Source organism: Haliaeetus albicilla, chromosome 3 (assembly GCF_947461875.1).
Source record: "Haliaeetus albicilla chromosome 3, bHalAlb1.1, whole genome shotgun sequence".
Taxonomy (NCBI): Eukaryota; Metazoa; Chordata; class Aves; order Accipitriformes; family Accipitridae; genus Haliaeetus; species Haliaeetus albicilla.
Window position 1 is genome coordinate 60,221,670 of NC_091485.1, and position 19,225 is coordinate 60,240,894.

Consider the following 19,225-nt stretch of genomic DNA (forward strand, 5'->3'; position numbering starts at 1 on the left):
TACTGAGTCTGCTAACTTGAGTAACTTCTATAGTAGTAGATGAAAGGTACAGAACTAACTTGGAGGATAACTCTAATAACATGATTTGAAATAGCAATAATATAAACCAAATGATAGCTACTCAGAAAGGGTCTCTATATGGTTTAATTAAACAAGGCATTGTTCATATGAGTAAGAACTTAGAAAGAACAAAAGGATACAAATGTATGAAGTAAAATAGAGCTACATACAACAAAGCTTGGATTCAGAATAGAAAATCAACACACCATCATGGCATTTTGCCCAGGTAAGACATTGGCACTAGTTCTGGGCACCCTGCAGTACATCTTGTAGTACTGTAGATGACCTAAAAACAGAAGTGGGAAAAGAAAGAGCAAGTAAAACAAGCCTTTAAAGTCAGGAAATTCTGTAAGTGGAAACCCTGACATAGCAGAAGTGGAGGAAGAAGGTAGCAAAAGCAAGGGAAAAAGGTGGGGATTTTCTTATCTTCTGGTTTTGATGAGAGTTAATATGAGAAAGATTAGAACACTTGCTAAAAAATAATAGTATAATAGATTCCCCCAAAAAGCATAGTAATGAGTTTGGCTGGGAGATAGTAAAGGATGTAACATAGATATAAACCTTCACAAAGAATTAAGGTTAAAGTTCTAAGGACCAGAAGAAGGAAAGAGTCCGAGTCAGAAGAAAAAGATTACTGTAGCTACTGGAGTGTCATTAGGTGACATGTAATAAGCTAGAGGTTGGACTAATGTTAGCAGCATAGCCTAATTGCTGCCTGTTTGACCAGACTTCTACCTATTAAAAGGAGAAACACATAATCAGCACAGTTAGAATAATGGAAAAACAAGCAGAGCTATTAAATGAGGGCACTGGAAGTTTCTGCTATTGCCAACATTCACTATTTTGCTAGCCGCCTTTCTTCATAACTTCTGTAAGGTAATTTTGACAATTTAGAGCAGGTAAAAGGTAAATTACAATTCTCCCACTTTAAAAATAGAAAGCTATATACGCAAAATCTAGTCTTCTAGAAATCTATTTTTCCCCTTTTAAAATTGGGAATTGTTAGTATTTTACTTAGTGCTATTTATTTTTTAAGTAAGAACATAAAATTACTAAAGTACCCTTGATTTTACTGGGGTTTCTGTGTTGTTTCATTTTGTTTTAAATTATCCCATGCCCTGAACGTTTTTCAATAAAATTTTAGATGTAAAAAAAAAAGGATGGATGATGCTAGCATTTCAACACTGTAAAATCAAATCAATGTAACTTATTCAGTGAAACTGTACCTTAAATTTGTGATTGGTTTTGAGCTAAAACACAGTGTTTGATTATGTTGTCAGTAATACCTGGCACTTTTATGACAGAGAGACAGGTATTTGACAATGCTGTCGGGCCAGGAGCAGGCACTGATGGGGTGACAGCAGGATGCTCAGCTCATCTGTGAGGGTGTTCCCTTACCAGCTGGGTAAAGCACTCATCCTGCTCCTGCTGTGGTCCTCTAAACCAACAAGCAGTCCAACTCCTATGGCATGGTCAGAGCAGCCAGTTTGGCTTCTTGTCCTGGCATGTCTGATAGTTTTCCATGACCTTTTCAATTAGCATAACTTCAGCCCAGAGCCAAATAAGCAGCCAACTCACCTGCCTGCAACCCTAACAATATTTAATATGAATTAATATTCAGGATTTGTTGTAATTTTACATATTTTTACTCCAGATTTTTTTTTTGCTCTTAATTAGTTGGACAAAGAAATTAATTTTAATTTTATAGTATGTACCACCCATTCTAAGTGGAGCAATATCTGTTATTCCATATACTACGGAATTAAAAAAAATAAAGTATTTTAGTTTTATTTAAAATTAGCTTTGAGCTTATTCCTCTGTTATGTGATAACGATTTCTTTTTTGAGTAGTTTGCAATACCATTATCAAAGTATGAGTCTGTTTATTATAGTACCAAATTCAAACCCTTGGAAGTACTACGATGAAGGGAGCATACCCAATTACGTTCAAGACTAGGAGCATCCTGAAATTTTAAAGACCTACTTATTAATCTTCTGAAAACTTTTTTTCTCTTCAAGTGGTTGGGGAGTAAATGTTAAAAATGTAGGCCTACTCAGGAAGTCAGATGTTTTAGGAGAAAGCAATTCATCGATAGAGAAAGGGCAGTGGATGTCTCCAGTAATTTCAGTGAATTTTTCCTATGCAGCTCAGGTAACCTGTGCATTTGATTCTTGTTTGCCTCAGCAGGGAATGTAGATGAAAGGATGATTCATCTTGCTTAAAAAAAAAAAAAATTAGAAAAGATGAGTATTAGCTCACCTTTTAAACACTGAGAATGTTAAAGCCTCCTTCCATTCAAATCTCCTAAGAGGAAATTAACTATGAATACTGTAGTGGTTTAAGCCCAGCTGGTAACAAAGCCTCACGAAGCTGCTCGCTCACTTCCACCGGGCCCCCAGCCCTGGTGGAATGAGGAGAAAATAGAAAGAAACACTTGTGGGCCAAGACAAGGACAGGGAGGGATCACTCCCCACTTATGGTCAAGGGCAAAAGACAGGCTCAACTTGGGGAAGAAACAAAATCAATTGAATTTACTACAAGTCAAATCAAGGATAATGGGGAGTAAACCCAAACCTTAGAACACCTTCCCCCCAGCCCTCCCTCCTTCCCACCTCAACCCCACTCCCGGTTCTCTCTCCCTCCTCCCCCCGGTGGCCCAGGGGAACAGGGGGTGAGGGTTGGGGTCAGCTCCCCACACCTGGTCTCTGCCGCTCCTTCCTCCTCAGGGGGAGGACTCCACACTCGTCCCCTGCTCCAGCGTGGGGGTCCCTCAATCCTTCACGAATTTCTCCAACGTGAGTCCCTCCCACGGGCTGCAGTTCTTCCCAAACTTCCCTGGCCTGGGTCCTTTCCGCAGGCCGATCTCCAGTCACAGCCTGTTCCAGCGCGGGCTTTCCCACAGAGTCCCGGCCATCTTGGGGGGCCTCCGCTCCCCCGCTCCCCTCCCTGTGCTGGGAGCGGACAGCCTGCCGTCTCACCACGGGCTGCAGGGGCGTCCCCTCCTCCGGCACTCCTCCTCCCCTCCTTCCTCACTGACCATGGTGTCTGCAGAGGGGCTCCCCTCACATTCCAGTCCCCCCACTCACTGCAGGTTCCCCTTCTTAAATCTGTTCTCTCAGAGGCGCCGCCGCTGACGGGCTCAGCCTTAGCCAGCAGCAGGTCCGACCTGGAGCCGGGGAAGCTTCCAGAAGCTTCTCACAGGAGCCACCCCTGCAGCCCCTCCCCTGCTACCAAAAAAAGCCACTGCGCCACACAAACCCATAATAAGTATGTAGAGAAAACTTTTTAATTTGTCCAATTAAATCTTTGGACACAGTGACCATATGAACATTTTAAAATATCTCTGCAGATATATGCTGGTCTTGCACGCTCTCAAACACAAGCCAAATATATATTTATGAAGTGTTCAAAAATTTCAGTTTGTGCTACTTCGTCACACCTCCACTTCTCATGATTTTTAGATAAACTTATCCATGCTTCTTTGCACTGATGCAAACAAATGAATAGCTGTCACAAAATGATTATACCCTTTTCCTAACAGTGGAGCTTTCCAAACTCCCATACCATGTCTGTCCTTTTGAAGACCACACATAGTGAAATTTTCTGATGTTTTTTACCAGAACATTCTGGTAGACTTGTCATTTTCTAAATAATTTTATTTTTAACTTTAGAAAATATATAATTTTGGCTACTGCAAAATTGCTTTCTGAACATAAACATATGAAAGATTCTTTTAGTCAATACAATGAGACAGAAATATAGTGGATTGAATTATCCAGTTTATCCCAGTAAAATTGCAGCAGGCATGCATTTTTTCTGTTTAAAATAGATCTGAATTTGTTTCATTGATTTCAATGCAATGTTAATTTTGTGATGAATATTTAAATGTCAAATCAATTAACCAGTTAGGTACTGGTAATTTTGGAAAATACATTCCCTTGGAACTGTGAACGGAGCTTGGGTATATAATCACAAGTTATTATTCAATTATTTAAAGCTATTTCTATTATCACAGTGCAAACTGGGATAACTAATTAGAGCAAAAAATTATATTTTAGAAAACTATTGAGTCTGACATCTCTTTTAAAAGTAGTGAAGCACCTTACTCCTTAAAAAAAAAAGGACAAACATACTCTTTGATATTTACTGATAGTATATTATGCCTTATGCTCAGAAATTTCTTAAAAAGAACAGAAAACAAAATATTACCCAAGTTACAAAGTAAAATACTTGCAAGGAAATGTCAGAATTGAGGTTGCCATTCTCTCCTTCACCTACACATGCACCATCTCACTGCCACTAATAGTGCAGTTTAACATTAATTGTGGTTTCTCTACAACTATATCCCTGTCTGTGCCTCCTGTATGAGCCCCTCAGCCATACTCTGTGGGGAGCTTAGCTCTATCCCTGGCCACATTGCTTTTTCCTCACAGCTGTACTCCCTGGATGGCCCCTGGACTTGGTTCATTGCTTGCCATGTAGGGTGCTGTCAATGGACTCTGTTATCAGTCCCCAGCTCTGCCCCTTGTGTTCAGCCCTTGCAGAATTGTGCCCTGTTGGTAAGAGCACAGCCTGTGCGGGGTTACCCTCGGCTCCTGCCTCGTGGCCCTTCGTGGAGCAGCCCTGCTTGTGCCACTCCCTAATATATGGCAGTAGCTACTGCAGTGAATTACCTGTAGGTTATACTAAAAAATATTTTCATAACATGCAAGAGGTCTCATCAGCTGACCCAAATTGACTTTTGCAAAGCAGTTGATTTATGTGATGTTTTATCAGTTCAAATCATACCTTCCGTGAACTTCATTTAAAAGCGGGATTTCTTATCACTAGTGCAAGCAAAACTCTTGTTTCTCAAGCTGGGCACCCAGAAAATTGAGAACATGTTTTTGATATGCATCTTCAAAAAGCTTGGCTGAAATGATTCCTCTAGTAATACACACAAAAACTATGTGAACAGCAGAAATTCTGAAAAAAATGGAACAAGAGTTCTATCTGGAAATGCAACACATTCACTCAAAACAGCAGTCAGAAGTATTAGCTGCTTTCCAAAATAAGGTGTATACAAAGTTGCAATTTAAAAGTATCATATAAAAACAAACCCTGATTTTTTTTTTTTTTTTTGAGGGAGCTATTTGTATAAATATGAAAGAAAGAGTACACAAAAGTCACAAAGATACACATGGAGAGCAGCAAGGAAGCCCTAAAAATAGACAGTGTCTATGACATGACCCAGAAAGACTCCCAAGTACGAAATTTTGCTAAAAGCTTGGTTCAAATACAGGTAGTAATACTATCTTTCAGCAAAAATATTTTTTTGTAGGTGATTGCAAATATGATTTAAGATATTTTTTTTTCCCATTTAGTTCAAAGATTTAAAACTATTCTATATTTTCTCTATAGTTTGAGGCAAAGATCTACCATGTTAAATACGCTAAATCAAGCATATACAGTAACACAAAGATGAAAGTGTAATATTGACTGTACACTTTCCATAATGGCCATATCTGACATGCTTCTCTTCCATTTGTTATTGTTTAGCTGCCATTTAAGTGCCATCTAAACCAGTTAAGGCTGTTAAGCATTCACTGAAGACAGTCAATGACTGCAAACTTCAACAAGATTCAATTCTGAGGAGAACAATTAAACAAAGTACAAAACTGCATAAGGATAGAGTCAGAGGTTATGAGCTTTACAAATAACCAATCCGCAAAATCTTCTTCAGTCACACAGAAACTTCTTTCAATCAAAATATTGAAGTAGAAAAAGAAATAGCGGCCTTGGCAAGACAGTTTTTTTAGCTGTCCAGTTATATATTTTACAAATATACCTGTATAGTCCCATGAAAACATTTTTGTCTGTTATAAAATTAAGGGGAGGGTGACTAGTGTAATCTGATTACACTTTCATTAATGTCACTAAGTAAAATGATAAATTCCACTGTCATGCTGGAAAGAAATTTTCCACAAGCAACTGTACGTCAGTAAAACTTTACTTGTTTAAGTAAAAGCTTTTTGCAAAAAGAAAACTCTAGGAAACATCACCTTACTACTTGCTACAGCAATCCAGGAAAGTAAACGTCACCATGAAAGATTTAGTAAAGCTTGCATAATTTCACTATCACACTTTCTTAATTTAAAACCCAATTCTGCACTCACACAAATATGTACTATTTTTCTACTGCACCCACACACTGGCAAGATCTTGTAAGTCTTGCAAAAGCAGTCTGTTTCAAGACCTACATGGAGGCTTAATTGTATTTTCCTTTTTAAGTGCTGACTTATTTTATTCTGTTCTACAGAACTCTGTATCCTATTCTTCACCAGAATATAGTGGCATCCTAAATATACAATACTAAAACTTTTGTGCATGCCAGGCTTCCTTGACTTTCTTCTCAAGACACTGACATTTTAAAAAAAAAGTATCCTAAAGTTCCAGCTTTGAAGGCTTAGTTTAATATAAAAAGAATCTTGGACACATATAATCTATATATGTAGACAGGCATCTATATATTTATGCGTGCAGATAGATATACATAGATACAATCATATGTGTGCACACAAATATATATAAACCTCCTCGGTAGCTTGAACAAGACATACAAAGAACAAAAATTCTGCCTTTGCAAGATATTATTTTCCTCTTCCTTCCATCCCCCTAGCTTCCTTTACCTGTTTTCTCTGAAGCTCATTAAAACTGTAACTCAGTTAAGACTGTAAGTTCCTAAAAGCAATGATTGTTTTGTTCTTTTGCACTTGTGCAGAATGTTGTTCACATACTCTTTCAGTTTACAATTTAGAGTGGATTCACCAATGGGAGTCCTGACTGACAGTGAAGGCCTTTTTGGGCTCCTACATGTGATCAATCTCCATGTAAATTTTATCTTTTGAGGAGTGGGCAGAAAGGAGGAAAACTACATGTTCTTGTTTTTTCTTGTGAAAGACAACCCTCAAATCTTTTAGCTATGGGTTCCCTCTTTCCTGCAGCAGGTATCAGAATTGCATACAAACACTCATGAAACAGAAAATAAAAATAGAAACAGAGAAGTACAAAGAGAAACAATTTCATTAAAGATACATTTCTCCATATCTGCTGACTGTTACCCATTTGACAAACATAATTCACACCCTGCACAGATTTGAGATGAAGAATTTTACTGCTGTACTTTCCTTCTAATACCATGTTACATTTTCTTTGTGGTGGACAGATGCTGGACTGTTGCACAATAGTTCTAAGAAAAAAATTCATTACCAGTGAATCAACACTTGCCATATAATATTATAAAAACACATCCCTTTATTGGAGCAGCACTATGCAAAGTAAATTGAAACTGGATGTTCCCTGATTAGGAATACATATTACATTCTTCATCACAGTGTCATAGAACCATAGAATCATAGAATGGTTTGTGTTGGAAAGGACCTTAAAGATCATCTAATTCCACCCCCCTTGTTGTGGGCAGGGACATCTTTCATTAGATCAAGCTGCTCAAAGCCCCATCCCACCTGAACTTGAACACTTCCAGGGATGGGGCATCCACAACCTCTCAGGGCAACCTGTTCCAGTGCCTCACCACCCTCATCATAAACAATTTCCTCCTCATATCTAATCTAAATCTACCTCTTCCAATTTAAAACCATTGCCCCTTGTTCTGTTGCTACAGGCCCTGGTAAAAAGTCTCTCTCCATCTTTCTTATAAGCCCCCTTTAAGTATTGAAAAGCCACAACAAGGTCTTCCCAGAGCCTTCTCTTCTCCAGGCTGAACAACCCCAACTCTCTCAGCCTTTCCTCATAGGGGAGGTGTTCCATCCCTCTGATCATTTTTGTGGCCCTCCTTTGGACCTGGTCTAACAGGTCGATCTCTTTCTTGTGCTGTGGACCCCAGAGCTGAATGCAGTACTCCAGGTGGGGTTTCATGAGAGCAGAGTAGAGGGGAAGAATCACCTCCCTCAACCTGCTGGCCACACTTTTGATGCCGCCCAGGATACAGTTGGCTTTCTGGGCTGCAAGTCCACATTGCTGGCTCATGTCCAACTTTTCATCTACCGATATCCCCAAGTCCTTCTCCACAAGACTGCTCTCAATCCATTCATCCCCAGTCTGTATTGATACTGAGGATTGCCCCAGCCCAGATGCAGGATGTTGCACTTGACCTCACTGAAATTCATGAGCTTCTCACAGGCCCACTCCTCAAGCCTGTCAATGTCCTTATGGACAGCATCCCTTTCCTCAAGCAAATTAACTGCACTAGTCAACTTGGTGTCATCTGCAAACTTGCTGAGGGTGCACTCAATCGTGCTGTCCCTGTCATTAACAAAGATATTGAATAGTATTGGTCACAGGGACACCACTTTTTACTGATCTCCATTTGGACATTAAGCTGTTGACTGCAAATCTTTGGATGTGGCCACGCCGCCAATGCCTTATCCATCACATAGTCCACCCATCAAATCTGTATCTCTCCTATTTAGCAACAAGGATATTGTGTGAGATCATGTCAAAGGCCTTACAGAAGTCTAGGTAGATGACAACTTGTCATACAGAAATCAAGATAGATGATAATAAAGATAGGTAGCAAATGTATGGATAATATATCTGTTGCTTATTATGTATCCCTCAAGCCACAGCCTTCCAGAATTGGACATCTGGGCCATGACTTTGAAGTAGACACTGATAAAAAATGTTCTGTGACCCATCACACTCTTGATTTTTCATTCTTGTAATCTCTTAGTGTTAGAAAATGCTCATACACAACTGCAAAAATTACCTATTCTATCTTAAATATGTTTTTTCTTATCTCTCTCAAAAGCCTCCTGTTGCAAAGATTACAAAAGTTCCACCACTACCAGATCACACAAACTGAGACCTCTACATCGCATATTCACTTTACATTCATTTATCCATGCTTATATGCTTATTAATTATGTTTTGTTGAGACAAGATTAATTTTAGCACTTTTACTAGAATTAAAGCACACCATATAGATTTTAAGACACTTAAAATTAATTAAGGAAAGTGCACCTTAAAGTCTGCATAAGAAAGAATCTATAACTTAAAAATATTAGCTTTAACTATTTTCTCAGATATTTTAAAGATATGAATACAAGTTACATTTTAATAATATTTATTCTTTACCTTGTCCTAAAGTTTGCAGGATGAGGATGCCCATCATACAATGACAAATAATCATATTCTTCTTCTAGAGCAAAAGACTGAAAGACGATCTGTATTCTGTTTCTTTCTTCTGCTATTATAACCCATGTACAGTTTGCACCATTTGGATATCCATATGGGAAGCCAGGGCTTTCTATAGTGCCATTAAGTCCTTTTAATGTTCCACCACAGGTATAAATAAATCCTAAAAAAAACCCAAGGAAACAAAAGTTAGCAATCCATTTTTGTATCAACCTTCAATAAAATACATCATTGGAATGAATGATTTCTAAAAAATTATCTAAATACTTCTTTGTAAGTACTGCATTTAGAAAGGTAAACCCCATGTTTTAGTACAAATCCTGGCTACTTATTGCAAAACAAGCCCACCCACCTAACAAATGTGTTTTCCATACTGTTTACATAAAGACATATGGTAGCATCTTTGCAAATAAATATATATAAACAACATCTACGACTAAATTTCATTGCCTATGAGGCAAAGTATTTGCGTCAATTCCCTTTTTTATAAAAAGGAGGAGAAGCAACCAGAGCAAAGTAAATGAGTCTTCTTTTGGTGAAGGTCTGATACAGGTTGGATCTATTAACCTTCTGTTACTCCTCCCCAGATTTTGCGACTGGAAGAGGCTGAAAGGCTATTTATTGTGAACAAGCTTTTTCCAATCAATAATTCTTGTTTATGAAAGCTGTGTAATTAAAGAGTCAATGTGAAATAGCCATCTGTTGCATCATTATATTATCTCGTGTAAACAACTGCCTTGTGTATTTGTAACCAGAAAGAACTTAGTAAGCTTTTCTATATCTAAATAAAATATTAAGATGAACAGCTTATGTATTTTGACTGACCCTAAGTGGATGTTATTATTTAACCCCAGTAGTCAGCTAAGCCCCACACAGCCGCTCACTCAATCCCCCCTGGTGGGATGGGGGAGATAATCAGAAGGGTAACAGTGAGAAAACTCGTGGTTTGAGATAAAGACAGTTTAATAGGTAAAGAAAAACCTGTGCATGTAAGAAAAGCAGAATAAGGAATTAATTTGCTACCTTGGCAGGCAGGTGTTTAGCCATTTCCGGGAAAGCAGGGCTCTATCATGCCTAACAGTTACATGCAAAGACAAACACCATAACCGTGAACATCCTTCCCCACTTCCTTCTCCTTTCCTTCAGTTTTTATCACTGAGCATGATGTCATATAGTCTGGAATATCCCTTTGGTCAGTTGGGGCCAGCTGTCCCAGCTGTGTCTCCTCCCAGCTTCTTGCCCATCCCCAGCCTATCTGCTAGGGGGGACAGCATGAGAAACAGAGAAGGCCTTGACACTGTGTAAGCACTGTTCAGCAATAACTAAAACATCCTTGTATTATCAACACTGTTTTGGTCACAAATTTAAAACATAACACCATAAGATCTACTATGAAGAAAATTAACTCTATTCCAGCCAAAATCAGTACAGTGGGTCAAAGGTGAAAAGTGCATCTGCCAATAGATCCTTTTTAACATGATTATCCCCAAATGTCAGAAATAGCCTCTACATTCCAAAGCCAAGTTTTCTTGGACTATCAGCAATTTTCTTTTTATATAGAAAATCCATTTTCTGAGAAAAAATAGAAACAAGAATAATTATAAAAATATCTCCCCCAAGTCACTGTGTACTGGCAGGGCAGGTCCTTTTCTATACTCTTGCTGTCAATTCTAATGCTCAGTTACAGCAGTTCCTAACTCCTCTAGGTCCTTAGGATATTTTTTTCTTTCTACCAGCTTTGCAGTCTGACTGTAGGTCTACATCCCCTTTCCAGGCTTTCTGCTGTCTTATCCCCTAAACATTAGACCAGTTTTCCTGCTTTACATTTTTCACCCCCGAAAAGCTTCTCTTCTCCAAGCGTGCTCAAAGCAAGCCCCCTCTGCTAGTGGGGGGATTTCATCAACTGAGAAAAAACACAAAGCGCTCAGCTGCTCAGTATGCTCTTTCAGAGAAACATGATATACATTTCATAACAAACTACAAACAAACAAACCAGATGCCGTCTCTTATACACATATGTATATACTTGAGCTCATTAAATCATCTTCTTTATGGCATATTCACAAGCTTGTCTTTGTGTTGAGCATCTAAATGTGCAGAGAAGATGTGCAGAGACCCCTTTCTCTTAAGTACTAAGCAGAAATCTCTTCAGATTTTACAGTCTGTATTGCTACACTGTAAAGTAACTTTTCTTGACAACAGAAGAGGGACACATCCAATATTTTTATCTTGGCTTTTCATATTTATCTCCAATGGTGAGAAAAGATGCCTCTTATGAAGTGTAATTACTCTTTTACTACAAATATGAGTATGTCATGCATATATTGGACAGAGACGGATTGGAAGATCCTCTTGGAAAGTAATTAGGGCTTTGTTTGCCTCTTCTGACATGTATAGCAAATTTTACCTTCTACTGGAAATTAGCTTAGAGAATTCATTTTCATATCAGTGCCTACGCACTTCATTTGTTATCAACCTTCATTGCTAGGAGTCTGTTTTATTTATGTCTTTCTGCATCTCCCTCATATACTCAAACTATTTTTAAATCTCCTTTATGTGTTATTATTTATTATTTAAGCTCAGCTGTTTTATTTAGCACTTTAAAAATCTTTTGGAATACAGTTTGTGTGCAAGTCACTTTACAAAACTAAACTATTTACTCATCATAAGATCTTCTTCCTAGAGATCTAGCACCTCCCGCCAAATATAGTTACTGGAATAAGACTTTTAAAATTGCTAAGTGTACATATATTTATAAATTTAGTTTTTCCTAGAAATCTCTTGCTGAGGCCTACTTCAATTGAATTAGAGAAAAATCTTAGAGTGAGAGAGACTTGAAAATTAAATAGCATGCACTGTTAATTTCTATGCATCTCTCCAGACCAAGCGTGGAAAGCACAGTGTGAATTTTGGCTCAATGTCAGAATACAGCTCCGTAATTCAGAACCTGTGTCACTGTTGCTATATCTAAGTCAGGATAGCTATCAATTACAAATGTACTATTCTGTTAATTCAATGCAAGCTGTAAAGAAAAACTCAAATAAGTCTTCTGTGACCAAAATAATTTTTTTTTTCCTAAAAAAAGAACAGAGCCAAAACAATGAGAAAGTACCCTGTGAGATAACACACTACTTATTAAGGAATGTAATGCTTCATATTGGATCCAATAATTGTTCCTATCTATACATATATATATGAAATACAAATTTCCATGACACATAAAAGTTCCACTTATACCTTTTACTCTATGTCCAAACTATAACAAAAGAGAATTATTAATATGCTGCAAGATGATATAACTTGGATATTTTTCAGCAATAACCAGCAGAATGTAATGCAGCTATACACGTGTCAGAAGATACATTTTTAATTCCAAGAATGGAAAAAACAAACAATGAAGTTTGATTTTCATTGGTCTACTCTTTTAGTCTGTAAAATAAAAAATCATGCCAACAGAATCCATACAACGTGCACTTTAATCTCTACTTTCTTATATTAATCCATTCTGTAATGCTCTTCACCTTGGCAGACCAACTTGGTTATATTCAAAATAAACAACATGCATTAACTGACTGGTCTGATCAAATGTTGAAAACATGACATTTACTTTCACAAGGCAAAATTCATGCTGGAATAACTGATAGCGTACACTGTGATCTTTTTCATCTAGGTTTCAGAACTAGCGTTCAAACCAGAATTTACTTCCAAACTGTATTTCATTAAAGAGGTTTGATTCAAAGCATGAGAGAAAGAATTTTGAAAAGCTTGAAGTTAGACTAGAAAAGAAAAATACTTGTTGAAGTGTGAAGATGAACAACAGCACTGATGATATTCTCTTAGTAGTTAGTATGATTCAAATTTTCCATTGCATTGTTTTCTACCAGATTTTAAAATTTAGATGTTTAATTCTCATCAATTTTACATGGATAAATATTTATTGAAATCAGAAAACACTGCTGTTCTTCCTGATTTCAGTCACCCTTTGATTCATTATGGGATTACAGTAAGTGACAGTAACAACAGTTCTTACTTAATCTATTTGACTTTCATCGCCTTCTAACAAAGCGAGTAATACACCATATCGATACCCTTTGCCCTTGGTTGTCCCATAACTATACTCACTCGATACACAAGATTGTCTTTTTCTTTTCCTCTTGACCATTCAATTATACTGTTTAATAGCTATTTCTACAGCTCTCACCTTCCAAGTACTCCACACCTTTTGTTTAATCTCCTTTGGTTAAGGTATCCTTTAATAGTAGTCATCACCATAAGATAATGACAGTGTCTGCCTTGATTAATGCATTTACACATTTCTAAGTTGCTTATGTATTTCCTTTTAAAGAGGTATTTAATACTTGCTGTCATTTACCTTAAGAGCAAACTGAGAAAAGGGAAGATGAATTGTTCACATGCTGCTTTTTTGATTCTGTCTTTTCTGATATCCTGATCTTCTTTCATCTCTTTCACTTGCACTCACCTTAAAGCACAATCATATCCTAAAGTATTCCTTAGCCATGTGATCCATGTTCATCTCCCTTTTTTTGTGCAAGCTACCTATTTGCAAAATTGGTTTTTTCCCCCAGGATGGTAGTCCTCTTCCATGTAGAATCCATCAACTTTACTCACTTGTGTCTCCTGCTCTTTGCATGTTTCTGCAACACCTTTTTCTATTTGTGATCTTTGATCACCTGACTGTCTTTGGCAGCAAGGAGCAGTTAATTTTCATGATGACCATAAATTAGGAAGGATTGTTCTCCTAATTCTCTTCTGTTGTGCTAGATTCTCTTTCTGTTGACTTGCATTATCATCACCTCAGGTTTTATGGTGCCTGTGTGTTCATCCTTCTTGTTTCCTTATTCTCTCCTATAGTCCTGTTTCTGAAACCTCTTGCTTTTGTAGTTTCATATTATACTCTCACATGTGTTTGTTAGCACTTCAAAGAACCTATTGAAATGCTACAGTGATAGATTTCATAGTGATGTGAACCCTTCCCTGTTTTGTGAACCCTTTTCTCCCTCCTACCAATCCTTCCTTTATTTGGAAAATATATACACAATCTTTCTTTCTAAACCATCTCAGCTTCTCTATCATTTTAATTGTTCTGACATGCCTTACACCAAGACCTTTGAGCCCATTTACAAAATGGAGAAGAGGAAGCTCTCATCAGATGTAATGACTGTATTTTACTTCGGACTATGTTTGAAATTTACCTTTTTATCTCTTCTCATCGTTAGTTCTCTTCCATTTATGCTTTTCCATTTCCCAATAAGCCTCTTTTCTGCACAAAAGAAGCTTCCTTTCTCTAACCTCAACTTCCAACACAGTTTTATTGGCTTTTTTCACATCAGTACAAACATGGAAGATAATTGCCTCCTTTAATGTAGTGGATCTAGTTCCTTCCTACTCTCCACCTTTATCTCTGCCTCCCTCAAATACTTGCATACTTCTTTCTTTCTCTACTGTGCTTTGATAACAGGTGTGGCTGGTGACTTTTACACTGAGGACACTCACTGGTGTCCATTTCTACCAGAACATTATAACCCCCTGGCTTTTTCTGAGTCTCATTTTCCTCCTGTGAGAGGCATGGAAGGTGCACATACCAGCAGCCACCCTGCACCACAGCACACCAGAACCAAAGTATGCTGCACCCCTGTAGTAGCCCGCAGTGGGGTAGGTATCCATACCAGCTAGAAGGCATTAGAGCTGCTGCTGTTTCAGAAATGTCTATCTTGTATTCATATGGACCTCCATGCCTATTTAACCCAATACTCTGTACTTCAAAGAATCCTTCCCACAAGCTTTTACAATGAGCTTTCTACCAGTTGAACAAAGTCTACATTTAATATTTCACCTGACCATTAAAAAAACCCAAATAACCACAGACTGATTATGTGATTTTTTTCTTTTTTAAGTGGTTACATCTATCTCTGTGGGTTGGATTTTTTTGCTTTCTATTTTTGTCAATCATTCTTTTTTTTTTACATATAATGCTTATTTCCTTGATTTTAGGCTGTTTTCTTTAGTCTAGAGAAATTCCAGATATGCCTAATAAAGCCTTGTAAAAACCACAAAAATCTTGTGTTTGTGAGGTGCACAATCTAAGAAGAACACCATTGTAGCGCCTCTGTGAAAATCAGCTGAGTTCCAAGAAATTTAGGATTTCTTAACTAGATTGCCATTTCATTTCAGTTTGTTCTTAAAATCATTTGCTTTCACAAACAAGATATTTGAATGCTTATTCTCTGCACAGCTTACTGGAAATTGTGCCAATATGTAGACATTATAAAGTGTTCAGAAGAAGCTTGTTTTAAGACTCTTTCTTTATCTATGGTTTGTATCATTTTAAGGTTATGAGAAAAGATGGTTATACTTCTTTGCAAATAATTGGGTAAGATAGATTGTCTTGCCCTTGCATAAGCTATAACAAGGTGCCAAAATGACTTTTCCAGTCATTTGGTAGGGTTGGCTGGAAACCCTATAACAAACTCAGTGGAACTGGTACAGAATACCAGCCAAAAAGAAGCTATCACTGTAAAGTAATTATCACTGCATTTGAAGAACTTTATGGAAGTACTGTTTTTCCTCCAAAGAGTAATTTCTTATCTCTGTTTCAGCCACCTTTTCTGAAAGCGGCTCAGAAATATTTTAGTGTTGTCTTCCACTTGTCTCAGCTGTGAAAACTGGAAGAGGGACAAAAGATTCTGCCCCCTCATGTCAACATTGAGCATGTTTCTTCTTTTAAGAAACATAAAGTCTAAAAACAGCAAGATGGCTCATGTTCACATGGAATGCATCCTGAGGAGCAGAAGGCTTAAAATGGCAAGGTGGCAAAATAAACGACTACATCTCATTTAACAAAAGCATCCACAACTTTTTTGTTACATATATTGAAATAAATATTTATTGTCATTGTGTGTATTTCTTGTTCTACAACAGAAAACTGTTAGTCATTTCCTATAACTGAAAACTAAAAGGCTTTAACTTCAGTAGTGTCGTCAGTCTTTAAGGAACTTTAAAAGAGATATAACATAAATCTACCACCCTGTAAGTCATTCAACAGAAGATTGTCACTTTCACAGGAAAATATAGGTGTTTTTCCCCTTACCCTTAGGCACTTAATTACTTTGGTTTGTATGTAACTCTTCGACAGCGAATAGTCTTCTGCTTCTATTTTAAAAGCATTGCTACCACCACCACAGATGAAAGTCTGATTTCAACAAAGTCAGCTGAAATACACTCAAGATTTTATCCCCAGTATGTAATTAACTTCTCTTCTAAGGATATTTCACTACTTCTCTCCTATTCCTCATGTAATATCTCAAATGCTTTGCAGACAAGGGATCATCTGTTCCAAAATAACTGCCTCCTTGCTCATGCAGCCAGAGAATGGTAATCTTTCAGATGTGACAAACATCTGGGCAATTGAACTAGACATAAAAACAAGAGAGGACATTTGGAATCTCATCACAGAATGAATTAAAAATCCTCTCCGGGATTGAAAGCCTGCCATATTTAAAACCCGTCACACATGCTAGCGCTGCCAGACTTGTAGGGAAATAAGATTTCTTATGTTTGGAGAGATTGCAGATAGATATTAAAGGTGTTTGGGGTTTTTAAACAACATTTGGATTTCAAATAATAGAATTTCTGGCCTCAGTGGCATTTGGCCACCCTGCTTATCTCTCTGTGTTTAAAAATAAACATTTTGAGCTATGACTTCCTCATTTTAGGAGAACCAATTGTGAAAAGCACCTTCATTAGTACTCTGACCCTGCACTCTTTTATTCTTCTACCTACTCTTCCTGCAGTTCTTCCACTTGAAAAGTGAAAAGTAACCAGCATACAAACAGAAATTCATCCAGGAATCTTCCCAGCAGCCCTAAAGAGAATACCATATAAAAAGTATGGCTGAAAATTAATTAATGCAGATCTCATGTTTGATTACATGGGAAATTTACTCTGTGGAAAAGATATGAACAGAGATTCCAATGTAAAGATGAGTTGTTGAAAGAATTATACAACCACTGCAATAGCAGATCAAACTAAAACTTCTGAAGTAGTTTACCATTTGGTTGAATCCATGAAATATTTTGATTTTAGAGCTTCATTACTGTTGTATTTATTTCTTATTATATTTTAAGTGTTGGTAGAGAAAAGATTTTGCTGCAAAGTACAGGTTTGTGGGTCTCTAGGATATAAGTAGATAACAGGGCTTAAAAAGATGTATTTGTTAAAAAAATAAAAAAGACAAAATTAAGTTGTCCACAGCAGAATAATTAATTAACAATACTGTGAAAATGGTAAATATCAGAATTCTTAAAAAAGGGAAACAGTCACACAATAAGCTGTTTCAAGAGTCTTCACTCTTGGTGCTAGTGGAATATAAGCAAATACCCTTTTTAACCAAAAAAGTTAAAACAAAAGTAACTTCTGAAGAAATTAAGAAATGTTTATTACTACACTTTTAAATTAAAGTTCAAATGTCCAAAAACCTTAATTACAGTTTTCACACTGTAATGTAACAGCAGAATAGTCAATATAATGCTGACTTGAATTCCTTAAATTCAAAGCTCACTGGCATACACAGTAAACCTTTGCTATTATAAGCTGGTTCATTAAAATCTAGGATCTGGGATATGGACCCCTGTAATGAAATTCACACAGAGACTTAATCTAGTGAAGAAAAAAAAAAGAAAAACACAATTACAGTACGTTACATCTGGTAGTTTGAAATCTTGCAGTAATTCAAGATAAGTGACAGAGAACAGATTATTGCAAATCTAAGTAACCTGTTGAAATTAGTATATAGCTTTAGAGAAAAAAAAGAAAAAAACCCCACAGTTTCCATAATCCTTCTAAAACACCATAGATTTAGTCAAACTCAAAAAGGGAGGGAGGAGAAGGGGGAAGAAAACCCAGAATGATGAAAAAAGTTCCAGTAAGTATTCAGATAGTAAATAAACATTATTAAATAAATATGATGCTGGTTTGAAGTGACTTCAACAAGATTAGAAAAGACTTTGAAGACTCAGTGCTGGAAAATCAGGAGAAAATTAAGGCTCTGTTTTAAGTTTCTGCCAATAGAAACTGAACACAGGAATGACTCAGTATTTACTGTACACTACTGCAGACGGTCTTCCTATATTGTTTCCTTTCAAAAAATAACAGACAACCTTCTACGGCAGCTTAGATTGCTTCTGATGTAAACAACCTAGAAATTCTTCTCATTTATTTACAGGGTTTACCTTGAGAAGAGATGTAATTTTTAAAAAACAAAACCCTTTTTGCTTTAGACCACATGAAAATTCAGACCTTTGAAACTCTGCTATAAACTTGGGATGAAAAAAAAATCTACCTAACATTTTATACTTCTGAAACTTTGCCATTCTCAGTGAAACATCTATAAAAACTTGATGACAATAGCTACTCTGTGATGGATGCCATTACTATGGGGTTTGGACCATTGTACCAAATGCACTCCATGTGCTCTACAACAGCCTAAACTACCTGAGGGCAGCAAAATTAAAGATGTGTTCAGAATAAAGGGAAGCAGCAGTTGGAAAACCCAACAGTAGTCTTTGATCTACTCCAAACAGTGACAAAACTTTTTGAGTTAAATAGCAGACAGATTTGAATTAAATAGGCAGGATCACAACCCCTTTAGTGAATGTATTGGCAAATACAGCTTTTCTGAAGATGCGCAAGTGGAACAGAAGTTAAAAAGAGAAAATACGGTGAAGATCACTATAGAGTAAAGCAAAAAATGTCCTTCCATGAGTAGACACATAGAGAAACACACCGTTGTGACAATAGAGCACACTGGGGTGGGTTTTCTGTTTTTCATTTTCTAGATCATATAATAATGAAAAAATGCCACCACTTCTTCAAAAATCAGAGAGCCACAGACTATATAAGGGTCAATTGAATGCAGAGAGGTCAGAAGAACTTATCACAAAGGATTTGACGCTAT

The 19,225-nt window shown here is 37.1% G+C and overlaps 1 protein-coding gene across 1 annotated transcript in view; it reads right to left on the reverse strand.

Annotated features, from left to right (window-relative positions):
* CSMD3 (CUB and Sushi multiple domains 3) overlaps positions 1-19,225 on the reverse strand; it is a 760,948-nt gene that overhangs the window by 662,141 nt on the left and 79,582 nt on the right. The window contains exon 2 of the mRNA XM_069779925.1: positions 9,193-9,415. Coding sequence (XP_069636026.1) covers positions 9,193-9,415 — 223 coding nt within the window. The remainder of the gene's footprint in view (positions 1-9,192; positions 9,416-19,225) is intronic.